This window comes from Oncorhynchus mykiss, chromosome 8 (genome assembly GCF_057628025.1).
Source record: "Oncorhynchus mykiss isolate SJ-2025 chromosome 8, ASM5762802v1, whole genome shotgun sequence".
Classification (NCBI taxonomy): Eukaryota; Metazoa; Chordata; class Actinopteri; order Salmoniformes; family Salmonidae; genus Oncorhynchus; species Oncorhynchus mykiss.
In genome coordinates this window covers 5,627,680-5,642,507 of record NC_143029.1, presented here as the reverse complement: position 1 = coordinate 5,642,507, position 14,828 = coordinate 5,627,680, and the positions used below count along the sequence as shown (strand labels likewise).

Sequence of the window (14,828 nt, the reverse complement as noted above, 5' to 3'; positions counted from 1 at the left end):
GTTTTCTATTAAATGTTGTCCACACATGTTTACATCCCTGTTAGTGAGCATTTCTCTGTTGCCAAGATAATCCCGCATGATCATTACACAGGAGCACCTTGTGCTGGGGATAAAAGGCCACTCTAAAATGTGCAGTTTTGTCCCAAAACACAATGCCACAGATGTCTCAAGTTTTGAGGGAGCGTGTAGTTGGCATGCTGACTGCAGGAATGTCCACCAGAGCTGTTGTCAGATAATTTTATGTTCATTTCTCTACCATAAGCCGCCTCCAACGTCGTTTTAGATAATTTGTCAGTACGTCCACCCGGCCCCACAACGTGTATGGTTTGCTGATGTCAACGTTGTGGACAGAGTGCCCCATGGCGGCGGTGAAGGTTATGGTATGGGCAGGCTACGGACAACGAACAACAATTTTAATTTAAATTGTTGGCAATTTGAATGCAGAGATACCGTGATGACATCTCGAGGCCCGTTGTGAGGCCCATTATTTTAAAGGTATCTGTGACCAACAGATGCATTATCTGTATTCCCAGTCATGTGAAATCCATAGATCAGAGCCAAATGAATTTATTTAAATTAACACATTTCCTTATATAATCTAAGTAAAATCTTTGGAAATTGTTGCATGGTGCATTTATATTTTTGTTCAGTCTAAATATCCATTAGCTACTACATATTGATTGGTAGAAATGTGCTTTGTTAGGTATTTTAGTATTAGAAACATTCTGTAACTAACCACATTTTTTTAATTCAATATTACTCACCTTGACGTCGCTCTGCTGAAAGTTCCAGCCAGTTCCTGCCCAGGAAACGTCTAAGCTCCATATCGGCTATGCTAATTGAACAAGGTCTTCAACGGGTGTTCAGGTGAATATCTTCATAGCCAGCAACATCTGTTTGATTGTCACTCAAAAGCAGATGTTTCAGAGGCATGTAATCTAGATCTTGTGTATCTTCAGTAAAATCGCGTCACACAGCAATAGGACAATAGCTATCCCTGGGGCAAAGAAGATGTATAGAGATCGCAGCGTTGTATTTGTCCCATTATAGCGTCTGTGAGCGCACGGGCAGCGCCATTGAGGCCATCTCTATTTACAAAAAAAAAAAAAATTGTACCTTTTATCTTCTACAACTTCTATGAGTAGGTAAACAAACTGAAAGGGTGACGTACCACCACCTGGAGTGTGTTGTTTGTACAGGTATAGAGACGAGGTTGGTGACGTACCGCCACCTGGAGTGTGTTGTTTGTACAGGTATAGAGACGAGGTTGGTGACGTACTGCCACCTGGAGTGTGTTGTTTGTACAGGTATAGAGACGAGGTTGGTGACGTACCGCCACCTGGAGTGTGTTGTTTGTACAGGTATAGAGACGAGGTTGGTGACGTACTGCCACCTGGAGTTATGGAACATTTCCTCACAAGTTAACTTATTTGTCTGATCTCTCGTGATGACCAGAATACAATTGTGTGATCCTTCCTTAACCCATAGGAAGGTCCCACCCAATTTGACTACTTCAAAATGGTGATAGTCCTCAATGGACCATGCTAAAACCGTTTTTTTGGGCACTAAGAGTATAGACCAGTTGTTTAAATTTAAAAAAAGAGAAGTATGTCCTTCTATACAGTGAAACAGGTGGCAGCGCAGAGACAGCCCCTATGGGCTCTGGTCAAAAAAGTAGTGCACTATGAATGGGAATAGGGAGTCATTTGGGATTGCAGGCTTTGAGCTACAGTACAGAACATTTGGTACAGTATGCCATTCAACAACCATTCACAACTACAGGATTCCTCTCAGATTGGTCATAATTGACAATATTCACTCAACAGGATCATATAACCGTTGCATGATAATCTCAGATTGACAGGTCAGAAACAAGACAGACAGTCTGGATTATATCTGTGTAGTCAGAATTTATTTCAGTCCAATTAGCAAGAGGAATAAAAGTCATGTGACGAGAATACAGAAGGAGGAGAAAGCCCCTTAGTGGAGTTAGGGCCCGGTAATGCTTGAATATTGCTGACGAGAGCCTACTGTAAAAAAAAAAGAGAGAGGTGACCATTGATGGTTTAGTTTCTTTTTTGGCTCGATACCTATCAGGAACACGTCGTTTGCCTCAGTTAGCAAGTTGATAGTGTAGAATTTACCATTACCATAAACTTTTAGATTTTTGGTTGTGTTTCACAAGCAAGGTGATTCTGCGTGACTGTCGTGGATTGTTTATTTATTTGTAAGATCGTGTAACGGCACAAAATATATACTGGACTTTCAATTCAGTATTTTATTTGTTGCAAGAAACAATGAGTGTGAACTTTCTTAAAGTTTAGGAGATTAAATTATGTGAAATGCAACGAGGTAACAGATTTTTGAATTAAAATCAAATTAAAGACAGTGATACTATGTGGTTTGATTGAGTACTGAAAACTCATTTCATTTTGCGTTACCCCCCCCCCACCCCCCGACACACACATGCACTGAGAGGCAAAGGGTAAGACACAGTGCAGCCTCCGTGTAGCAGTTTGAGAGTTCCTTGCTCATGGGCACAATGGGCAGCCAGTGACTCAGACACCAGCAGTCCAGTTTCCACTTCCTCGCTAGGCTCAGGGCTTGAACCAAGAACCTTCCTGTTCCGCCACTCTAACCTATGCTACATACTTCCTGTAACACAGTAGGACCTTAGAGATACGAACACAGCGGGAAATGGAGGTTGTTTTTGAAATACTGAAATGTTTGTAACTTTGAGAAAAACAAAAAAAAAGAGACCAAAAAAAAATATGTCACCATAAAATTAGGTTTGTATCTTTGAGGTTCTACTGAATGTGGTTCACATGAAAACAGACATCACAGAAGACTCTCCATGACGTAGCCCATATGACCACTCACACGAGACTCTCCTGCTTGTTTTTGTGTGTGTGAAACCTTTTATTGTTTTTCTTTTCGTTTATTTTCTTAAAATAAGCAACAGCGCTAACATACACGTAGACGTTACAGCTTGTACAGTATAAAATGAGAAGCACACTGGTGCAAAAAAAAAAAAACAACTTACCAATCGAAAAGCATAGGATGAAAGAAAATAAAAACTACACATAATTCTAAATGAACATCAAGAATGTCTAACGCAACAGAAAGCTATATCCTGTATTCTAAGAATGGAATAAACAGCTATGGATTTCCTAAACGCCGGCCTGTAGACTGTGTAGTCCTGATATTCAGTCTGCAGACCTAGAGGAGAAAAAAAAAGAGAAGAAAACTGATTTAAATATATATATATGTTGCATATTTAAAAAAAAAAAAAAGGGTAATCTGCAATTGCTACATCCATCCAAATGGACTTTTCAATGAATGATCTTACAATAACAATACATCTTCCAAAATTAGGAAAACATAATATAACGGATGAAAAAATATATATGTTTTGTTACGCGTAATTAAAATTGTAACAATTTAACTACACTGAGCAAAAATAAAACGCAACATGTAAAAACTGTGAAATAAAAGATCCCAGAAAAGGTTCCATTTGCACAAAAAAAAGCTTATTCCTCTCAAATCTTGTGCACAAATTTGTTTACATCCCTGTTAGTGAGCATCTCTCTTTTGCCGAGATAATACATCCTCCTGATCAGGTGGCACATCAAGAAACTGATTAAACAGCATGATCATTACACAGGAGCTGGGGACTAATGGCCACTAAAATGTGCAGTTTTGTCACAACACAATGCCACAGATATCTCAAGTTTTGAGGGAGCGTACAATTGTCATGCTGACTGCAGGAATGTCCACCAGAGCTGTTGCCAGATAATTTAATTGTTGCCAGTTAAATTTCTCTACCATAAGCCGCCTCCAACATCGTTTTAGAGAATTTGGCAGTACGTCCAACCGGCTTCACAGCTTCAGACCAGGTGTAACCACACCAGCCCAGGACCTCCACATCCAGCTTCTTCACCTGCGGGATGGTCTGAGAAACTGATGAAACTGTGGGTTTACACAACCGAAGAAGTTCTCCAAAAACTGTCAGGAACCGTCTCAGGGAAGGTCATCTGCGTGCTCGTCGTCCTCACCGGGGTCTTGACCTGATCGGTGTCGTAACTGACTTCAGTGGGCAAATGCTCACCTTCGATGGCCTCTGGCACGCTGGAGAAGTGTGCTCTTCACAGATGCATTCCGGGTTCAACTGTACCGGGCAGATGACAGACAGCGTGCATGGCGTTGTGTGGGCGAGCGGTTTTCTGATGTTAACGTTATGAACAGAGGGCCACATGGTGGCGGTGGGGTTATGGTATGGGGCAGGCATAAGCTACAGACAATGAACACAATTGCATTTTATCGATTGCAATTGGAATGCAGAGAGATACCGTGACGACATCTTGAGGCCCATTGTTTATGTATCCGTGACCAACAGTATCCGTGACCAACAGATGCATATCTGTATTCCCAGTCATGTGAAATCCATAGATTAGGGCCTAATGAATTTATTTAAATTGACTCGAGTTCCTTATATGAATTGTAACTCAGTCAAATCTTTGAAAATTGTTGCAGGTTGCGTTTATTTTTTTGTTCAGTGTAGATGCATTCTCATTGGTCAAGATTTAAGTCATTGCTTTTCTCCCAAAAAAAATAGTAGTTACTTAAAATCAAAATCACATTTTGTTGGATGCTTTCACATAGAACATGTGTTTCATAACTCCCAAATGAGGGTCAAAATAACTACTAGCCCCCTCTCTCCTAACTGTAATAAACAAAAGACACATCATTACATCAACGCCCCTTCAAAAAACACAACAATACTGTATCAAATTAGATGATGAACAGAATGTAATGGACATACCTATAAACCAGGAAGCAGGGGGTGAGGGCAATGATCTCCTGTTACTAGAAATACTTAGTGCGGTTGAGAGCTCTCTGAGCTATCTGTCCACTCTGGTCGGTGATTTTCTCCCAGTCTGTTTGACCCACCACAAAGCCGATATCACGCTTGCGCTCCGCATCCTTCTGCTCTTCGAGGTCAGCCCAGCGAACCTAGACGACAGGAAGGAAAACATCCAGCGGGGTCACGAGCAGGAAATGGGTCATGATTGGACGAGGTGTAGGCTATGCTATGTTCATGCTAGCTAGCTGGTCTGACATTTGCATTTCAAGTTAAATATTCTAGTAAAATTTGTGAAAGAGTATTTAAGGAGCACACCCAAACCACGATCAAAACCAACATTTTTCACCAATAGATAATCCAGATTTTGTGATGAATTTCTCCAGGCGCCTTGGATTATAGAGATGTTGTGACTGGCCAAACGATCACATATCTCTATAGTCAGTCAGGCTGCCATTGTAAATAAGAAGTTACCTAAATAAATAAAGGTCATATAAAACAATATAATAAATAAAGGTTATATAAAACAATATAATAAATAAGACGCAACACTGATGGAGATGTTTTGGGAAATGTCAAAGAATCAAATATTTCCTGGTTCGTTAAAGAGAAACAGGTAAGGCAAGAACCTAAATATATAAAATACTTTACCCTCTTCTTGCCAGGCTCAGAGTGGCGTGTGGCGTAGTCGTCCGTTAGCTGAAAGTCGTCTCCCTCCCTCTTCCTCTTCCCCCCCATCACCAGGCCGTCCAGCTTGTCTGTAAGGAGAAGAGCGCTCGCCACGTCACCTCACGACCCAGCAAAAAAAAAAAAACACTATCGCTACTTCAACCGGTATCGCGGGTCACCGTGACGACGATGACCGCGCGCTTCCTTAGATTCTGTATTATTGCCATGTTCTTTTTTTTTTCTGTCTATAAATATTTAGAATGTTCTTTAAGGAAAGGTTACATGTTGTCCGGTTTTATTACCAAGGATCCCCTTAAATCAAAGAGTCGCCTCCTCTCATTTTGATATTGAAGAGAATTGAGCACATGTATTTTTTTTTGCCCTTCAAACTGTGTGCACAGTTTAAAGCAAGCGTAAATGGTCATTGTAATTGTAAATATGAGTTGATGTTACTTATTTGAAATGCACTATTTTGATCACACCTGTGTGTTTTGATCAGATCATTTGTATTCAGCATGTCTGCTAAAAGGAGACTGGAAACTGTTTGGGCAACAAGTGTCAAACCTCTCTTTTTGGGGATCCCCAGCCGTTCCATTCATTTGAACCATTCCAGAGCTAGCACACCTGATTCAACTTGCCAACTAGTTATCAAGACAATGAACTACTTAAAATCAGGTGAGCTAGTTTAGGGCTACAACAAAATTGTGAAACGTCTGGGGGAGGGGGGAGAGGGGGGGTCCCCCCGACGAGAGTTTTGAAAACCAATGGCTTAGATCAAGGAGTTGAAGAGCATATCACTGTGGCGCAACAGGAACATTTTCTGGAAGCTAGAGTTGTTAGTGAACATCATGTACATTAGTAAGACAGAATACCTACCTAGTTTCGCATCAGAAGTGTCCATCTCCCATTTGCTTTGTGGAATGTAACCCTAAATTATACAGAGAAGAGACTGCAACGGTTAGGCCTCGGAGCTAGGGGTCAGGAGGAGAGAGAGAGGGAGGGAGGGAGGGTGTGGGGAAGGGTTTCGGTGACGGGAGACAAGGCGTTCAAACAGTTAGGTTAATCAAACAATACCAGTACAATCACGACAAAAATCGCAAGAATGACACGACATGAGACGGCATGAAATAGCTTTTCAAAAGATGTTGGCATGCAAACAATGTCAGATGTCATTATGACACCTCAGCTGAGAGGACGTGCCTTCGGTATGAAGCCACGATCAAAGCATTTCAGAGACAGTTATGACTTCAGAAGCCAGCTAGTTGATACACGAGAGCTAGCCTACTGCAAGAGCAACAACTGCATTTTCATGGACACCTTTTTTGTGTTTATCGTGGTTCCCCTTTGGTAGGACACCAAGTTGAAACACCTCATTTCATTATATTGCCTAGTGGCCCAACTAAAGACAAATATTAGCTAGTCTACTCGTTAGGCATTAACAACACTGGTATACACAAGTTGGACCTTACCAGTCTTTGATTATGAAGTATTTTGTAAATAAATGAAGCAATAAGTGAATTCTGACTAAAAAACTATTCAGTTCTAAACGCATGTTAGAAAAGAAAACCATTTCCTTAATTACAGATGCCTGTAGTAGATATAGCCATTTCCTTAATAACAGATGCCTGTAGTAGATATAGCCATTTCCTTAATAACAGATGCCTGTAGTAGATATAGCCATTTCCTTAATAACAGATGCCTGTAGTGAATATAGCCATTTCCTTAATAACAGATGCCTGTAGTGAATATAGCCATTTCCTTAAAAACAGATGCCTGTAGTGAATATAGCCATTTCCTTAATAACAGATGCCTGTAGTAGATATAGCCATTTCCTTAATAACAGATGCCTGTAGTGAATATAGCCATTTCCTTAATAACAGATGCCTGTAGTAGATATAGCCATTTCCTTAATAACAGGAAGCTGTAGTAGATATAGCCATTTCCTTAATTACAGATGCCTGTAGTGAATATAGCCATTTCCTTAATAACAGATGCCTGTAGTAGATATAGCCATTTCCTTAATAACAGATGCCTGTAGTGAATATAGCCATTTCCTTAATAACAGATGCCTGTAGTAGATATAGCCATTTCCTTAATAACAGATGCCTATAGTGGATATAGCCATTTCCTTAATTACAGATGCCTGTAGTGGATATAGCCATTTCCTTAAAAACAGATGACTGTAGTGGATATAGCCATTTCCTTAATTACAGATGCCTGTAGTGAATTATAGCAATTTCCTTAATTACAGATGCCTGTAGTGAATTATAGCAATTTCCTTAATTACAGGTGGATATAGCCATTTCCTTAATTACAGATGCCTGTAGTAGATATAGCAATTTCTTAATTACAGATGCCTGTAGTAGATATAACCATTTCCTTAATTATAGGAAGCTGTAGTGGATATAGCCATTTCCTTAATAACAGGTGAATGTAGCCATTTCCTTAATAACAGGAAGCTGTAGTAGATATAGCCATTTCCTTAATAACAGATGCCTGTAGTGAATGTAGCCATTTCCTTAATAACAGATGCCTGTAGTGAATGTAGCCATTTCCTTAATAACAGATGCCTATAGTGAATATAGCCATTTCCTTAATAACAGATGCCTATAGTGAATATAGCCATTTCCTTAATAACAGATGCCTGTATTGAATGTAGCCATTTCCTTAATAACAGGAAGCTGTAGTGGATATAGCCATTTCCTTAATAACAGATGCCTGTAGTAGATATAGCCATTTCCTTAATAACAGGAAGCTGTAGTGGATATAGCCATTTCCTTAATAACAGATGCCTGTCGTGGATATAGCCATTTCCTTAATAACAGATGCCTGTCGTGATTATAGCCATTTCCTTAATAACAGGAAGCTGTAGTGGATATAGCCATTTCCTTAATAACAGATGCCTGTAGTGAATATAGCCATTTCCTTAATAACAGATGCCTGTAGTGAATATAGCCATTTCCTTAATAACAGATGCCTGTCGTGGATATAGCCATTTCCTTAATAACAGGTGCCTGTAGTGAATATAGCCATTTCCTTAATAACAGATGCCTGTAGTGAATATAGCCATTTCCTTAATAACAGATGCCTGTCGTGATTATAGCCATTTCCTTAATAACAGGAAGCTGTAGTGGATATAGCCATTTCCTTAATAACAGATGCCTGTAGTGAATATAGCCATTTCCTTAATAACAGATGCCTATAGTGAATATAGCCATTTCCTTAATAACAGATGCCTGTAGTGAATATAGCCATTTCCTTAATTACAGATGCCTGTAGTGAATATAGCCATTTCCTTAATAACAGATGCCTGTAGTGAATATAGCCATTTCCTTAATAACAGATGCCTGTAGTGAATATAGCCATTTCCTTAATAACAGATGCCTGTAGTGAATATAGCCATTTCCTTAATAACAGGTGGATATAGCCATTTCCTTAATTACAGATGAATGTAGTGAATATAGCCATTTCCTTAATAACAGATGCCTGTAGTGAATATAGCCATTTCCTTAATAACAGATGCCTGTAGTGAATATAGCCATTTCCTTAATAACAGGTGGATATAGCCATTTCCTTAATTACAGATGAATGTAGTGAATATAGCCATTTCCTTAATAACAGGTGCCTGTAGTAGATATAGCCATTTCCTTAATAACAGATGCCTGTCGTGGATATAACCATTTCCTTAATAACAGATGCCTGTAGTGAATATAGCCATTTCCTTAATAACAGGTGCCTGTAGTGAATATAGCCATTTCCTTAATAACAGATGCCTGTAGTAGATATAGCCATTTCCTTAATAACAGATGCCTGTAGTGAATATAGCCATTTCCTTAATAACAGATGCCTGTAGTGAATATAGCCATTTCCTTAATAACAGATGCCTGTAGTGAATATAGCCATTTCCTTAATAACAGATGCCTGTAGTGAATATAGCCATTTCCTTAATAACAGATGCCTGTCGTGGATATAACCATTTCCTTAATAACAGATGCCTGTAGTGAATATAGCCATTTCCTTAATAACAGATGCCTGTAGTAGATATAGCCATTTCCTTAATAACAGATGCCTGTAGTGAATATAGCCATTTCCTTAATAACAGATGCCTGTAGTAGATATAGCCATTTCCTTAATAACAGATGCCTGTAGTAGATATAGCCATTTCCTTAATAACAGATGCCTGTAGTAGATATAGCCATTTCCTTAATAACAGATGCCTGTAGTGAATATAGCCATTTCCTTAATAACAGATGCCTGTAGTGAATATAGCCATTTCCTTAATAACAGATGCCTGTAGTAGATATAGCCATTTCCTTAATAACAGATGCCTGTAGTGAATATAGCCATTTCCTTAATAACAGATGCCTGTAGTGATTATAGCCATTTCCTTAATAACAGATGCCTGTAGTGAATATAGCCATTTCCTTAATAACAGATGCCTGTAGTGAATATAGCCATTTCCTTAATAACAGGAAGCTGTAGTAGATATAACCATTTCCTTAATAACAGATGCCTGTAGTGAATATAGCCATTTCCTTAATAACAGATGCCTGTAGTGAATATAGCCATTTCCTTAATAACAGATGCCTGTAGTAGATATAGCCATTTCCTTAATAACAGATGCCTGTAGTGAATATAGCCATTTCCTTAATAACAGGAAGCTGTAGTGGATATAGCCATTTCCTTAATAACAGGAAGCTGTAGTGGATATAACCATTTCCTTAATAACAGGAAGCTGTAATAGATATAGCCATTTCCTTAATAACAGATGCCTGTAGTGAATATAGCCATTTCCTTAATAACAGATGCCTGTAGTGAATATAGCCATTTCCTTAATAACAGATGCCTGTAGTAGATATAGCCATTTCCTTAATAACAGGAAGCTGTAGTGAATATAGCCATTTCCTTAATAACAGGAAGCTGTAGTGGATATAGCCATTTCCTTAATAACAGGAAGCTGTAGTAGATATAGCCATTTCCTTAATAACAGGAAGCTGTAGTAGATATAGCCATTTCCTTAATAACAGGAAGCTGTAGTGGATATAGCCATTTCCTTAATAACAGGAAGCTGTAATAGATATAGCCATTTCCTTAATAACAGGAAGCTGTAGTAGATATAGCCATTTCCTTAATAACAGATGCCTGTAGTAGATATAGCCATTTCCTTAATAACAGATGCCTGTAGTAGATATAGCCATTTCCTTAATAACAGATGCCTGTAGTAGATATAGCCATTTCCTTAATAACAGATGCCTGTAGTAGATATAGCCATTTCCTTAATAACAGATGCCTGTAGTAGATATAGCCATTTCCTTAATAACAGGAAGCTGTAGTGGATATAGCCATTTCCTTAATAACAGGAAGCTGTAATAGATATAGCCATTTCCTTAATAACAGGAAGCTGTAGTAGATATAGCCATTTCCTTAATAACAGATGCCTGTAGTAGATATAGCCATTTCCTTAATAACAGATGCCTGTAGTAGATATAGCCATTTCCTTAATAACAGATGCCTGTAGTGAATATAGCCATTTCCTTAATAACAGATGCCTGTAGTGGATATAGCCATTTCCTTAATAACAGATGCCTGTAGTAGATATAGCCATTTCCTTAATAACAGATGCCTGTAGTAGATATAGCCATTTCCTTAATAACAGGAAGCTGTAGTGAATATAGCCATTTCCTTAATAACAGGAAGCTGTAGTGGATATAGCCATTTCCTTAATTACAGGAAGCTGTAGTGGATATAGCCATTTCCTTAATAACAGGAAGCTGTAGTGAATATAGCCATTTCCTTAATAACAGGAAGCTGTAGTAGATATAGCCATTTCCTTAATAACAGGAAGCTGTAGTGGATATAGCCATTTCCTTAATAACAGGAAGCTGTAGTGAATATAGCCATTTCCTTAATAACAGGAAGCTGTAGTGGATATAGCCATTTCCTTAATAACAGGAAGCTGTAGTAGATATAGCCATTTCCTTAATAACAGGAAGCTGTAGTGGATATAGCCATTTCCTTAATAACAGGAAGCTGTAGTGGATATAGCCATTTCCTTAATAACAGGTATGTAGAAACTTGCTCTAACTATAGTACGTTTCAAAGGACAAGAGCCAACAATAAAAACATGAAGCGTTTTAATCTTAAAAAACGTACCATTGTGATAAGTCTAACGTTTACATTTTGTGTTTAGGTCCAAAACTATGTATTAAAAAAAAAACACATTATGAATTTAGTCAATTTATCTAAGAATTGTTGTCGTAATCCCATTTATTACAGCTAGTACCAGAGCACAGCTTGTACCAGAGCACAGCTAGTACCAGAGCACAGCTAGTACCAGAGCACAGCTAGTACCAGAGCACAGCTAGTACCAGAGCACAGCTAGTACCAGAGCACAGTTAGTACTAGAGCACAGCTAGTACTAGAGCACAGCTAGTACCAGAGCACAGCTAGTACCAGAGCACAGCTAGTACCAGAGCACAGCTAGTACTAGAGCACAGCTAGTACCAGAGCACAGCTAGTACCAGAGCACAGCTAGTACCAGAGCACAGCTAGTACCAGAGCACAGCTAGTACTAGAGCACAGCTAGTACCAGAGCACAGCTAGTACCAGAGCACAGCTAGTACTAGAGCACAGCTAGTACTAGAGCACAGCTAGTACTAGAGCACAGCTAGTACCAGAGCACAGCTAGTACTAGAGCACAGCTAGTACTAGAGCACAGCTACAGCCCAGTTAAACAAGTTGGAAAGTACAACATCAATATATATATAGTAAAAGTAGCAAACTGAAGTGAAGCCTTCTTACACTTTTTATATGCTACATTTTGAAATCCTCAGAATGTTAGCCTCTGATACGGCTTAATAAATACTACTTTAATATGCTTCAAATGTTTTGATATTCAAAATCACACTTACACAAAGCTACTTTGTGGCAAATGTGCTGCAAACTACATGGTGTGCCACAAAATGTAGACAGTTTTTTTTTTGCTACTAGTTGGGGAAATTGTGGCAAACTTCTGGCAACAATAATATTTATTGCCAGAGGTTGTTTTCTGGCCAAAAAACAGCTCAATATTGTACTGGAGTCTGATGCAAACCTGTGGCAACAATATCTATTGCCAATAGTGGCAAATAGTGTCCCGGAAGCCGTTTCTGGTGAACATGAGTTCCGAGACCAGTAACCGTTGATGACCAATCAGGGGGATTGGGAAATGGAAACCAAGCTATCTAGCTAGCTAGCTACCTACCTACCAAAGTTGTCCAGTGAGTGTCTAACTTAATTAAACTTCCTAATATACTTAAATTATGTTAGCTAATTGATGCTTGGTTAGCAATGTCATGTTTTATAGGATAGAGTGAAACATTTTGTTGATCCCAGTTTCAAAATCAGTCAGCGCCACCAATTGGCTAGCGCTAAGCTAGCTAACTTTAGCGATCACATTTTTTCACAAATAATGTGAAAGCTACCTAGCTAACGATTTGCCCAAACACGTTTTAGGTGAATACGTTTGTCTTTTAAAATCAATATGCATGTCAATACATTGTGCAGTAGCATGTTAGCTAGCACAACAGCTAAGGTACCAACAATATGAGCTGACTTGACATCAAAGCGAGATTTTACTTTTGCAGACGGATACCCTCTCCCTACCCGTAATGTGGGAAGAGGCTGTATTGGGAGAAGGATGTATCGACACCCTGGAAAGATGTTCGGGATGCACTCAATCATACTCATTTATAACTCAAAAAAGCATGGTCTTCAAGCTTGATAAGGTTAAGTAAATGCATGTACTATTCTCATAAATGTAGTCCATTCTTTCATTCTTTGTAACAATTCAATATTTAATTGCTTTAAACTAGTAGTTAGCTCATCTTCATCATGTGATGTTCCTCCGATCTTTCAGTTACAAGGGAAAAATACAGATGAAAGCTTTCAATCAAACTGAAGACAGAGAAATGTGTGTTAATTGCTTTACTTCCACCCAATTCATTTAGGAAATATTATATGAATTGCCATTTTATGTTGCTTTACTTCCACCCAAGCCATATACAACTTGAGTCAGGAAGAAAAGACAACTACAGTAGTAGACAACTGGCTCTTAATGATGACGTCCCCCAGTTGAGATTGAATATCATAAGTAGTTAGTTGAAATCAATTGTGTTGAGGCTTGGCTAGAGACAAATATTGTACTCTAGGAACTGTTGGCCCCCACATATTTAAAAAAGGTACATTTAGTAGGCCTAAATCCATAGTTTTGTTTAAATAGCATTTTATACAAGGCAGAAACATTGTTTCCTTGCTGAAAGACATATAGAGAATGACAGTTTCAATAAGAAGCTTAGCAACGTCATCAACTGATGATATCGATCTGTTACGACATTGAAAACATTGAATGTTTACCACATTTAATATGTTTAGTTCTCTGCATTTATTCATTTAAAATTGTGTGTGATTTGGTTTTGTAGATGCATTTCAATGTTGTTAATAACACACAGTAACCAAAAACCTGAATTAACTTACATATTCGTACTGAGTTTGCAGCAAATTTGCTGCAAACAGTAGAATGTTCGTCACAAGTTTTCCCAGAATGGTTTACCAGAAGTTCACACAAGTTGCAATTTTACCGCAACAGTTTGCCACAAAACTAATTTGCATTGGAAAAATGAGAAAATTGGTGAAAAGTTTGACACAGCCGTTCGCCAGAAGCCTGCTTTTCAGTAAGGGCAGTCACTTCCCCTACCGATACAGTGCTGACGAAATTACCACGGCATGCCGAAAATGCGCTCTGACAGACAATCCCCTTGCGTCTAACCTCGTCCACCAGACTTCACTCTGTCTTTATTCTGTATCAATAGGGATGAGGATACCTTGTTACTAACAACACAAAGCTAATGGAGGAGTGACTTCCAGCAGGTTTGGGGTAAATTCTATTTCAATTCAGAAAGTACACTGAAATGTGGAATTTGGTTTACTTTCGGAATTGAAATGGAATTGACCCAAAAGCCTGTAGAATGATATTTCCTAATGTCCAATCCCATTCAACTTCTGAGTGAGAGTTGTTTCCTGGTGTACTGTAGCTGTAACAATTTCTAATACACTGAATAAAAATAGAAACATGTTAAGTGTTGGTCTCATGTTTCATGAGCTTAAATAAAATATCCTAGAAATGTTCCATATGTACAAAAAAGTGTATTTCTCTCAAATTTTGTGCACACATGTGTTTATATCCCTGTTTGTGAGCATGTCTTCTTTGCCAAGATAATCCATCCACCTGACAGGTGTGGCATATCAAGAAGCTGATTAA

The 14,828-nt window shown here is 38.7% G+C and overlaps 1 protein-coding gene across 2 annotated transcripts in view; it reads right to left on the bottom strand.

Annotated features, from left to right (window-relative positions):
• Positions 1 to 2,898: 2,898 nt before the first annotated feature.
• Positions 2,899 to 14,828, bottom strand: part of LOC110529279 (uncharacterized) — a 54,105-nt gene continuing 42,175 nt past the window's right edge. For both annotated transcript variants that reach the window (XM_090242446.1, XM_090242447.1), the window contains exons 19-22: positions 6,407 to 6,458; positions 5,513 to 5,619; positions 4,823 to 5,013; positions 2,899 to 3,219 (exon numbers count right to left, since the gene is read on the bottom strand). In XM_090242446.1, the coding sequence (XP_090098572.1) occupies positions 4,867 to 5,013; positions 5,513 to 5,619; positions 6,407 to 6,458 (306 nt within the window). In that variant the 3' untranslated portion in view covers positions 2,899 to 3,219; positions 4,823 to 4,866. The remainder of the gene's footprint in view (positions 3,220 to 4,822; positions 5,014 to 5,512; positions 5,620 to 6,406; positions 6,459 to 14,828) is intronic.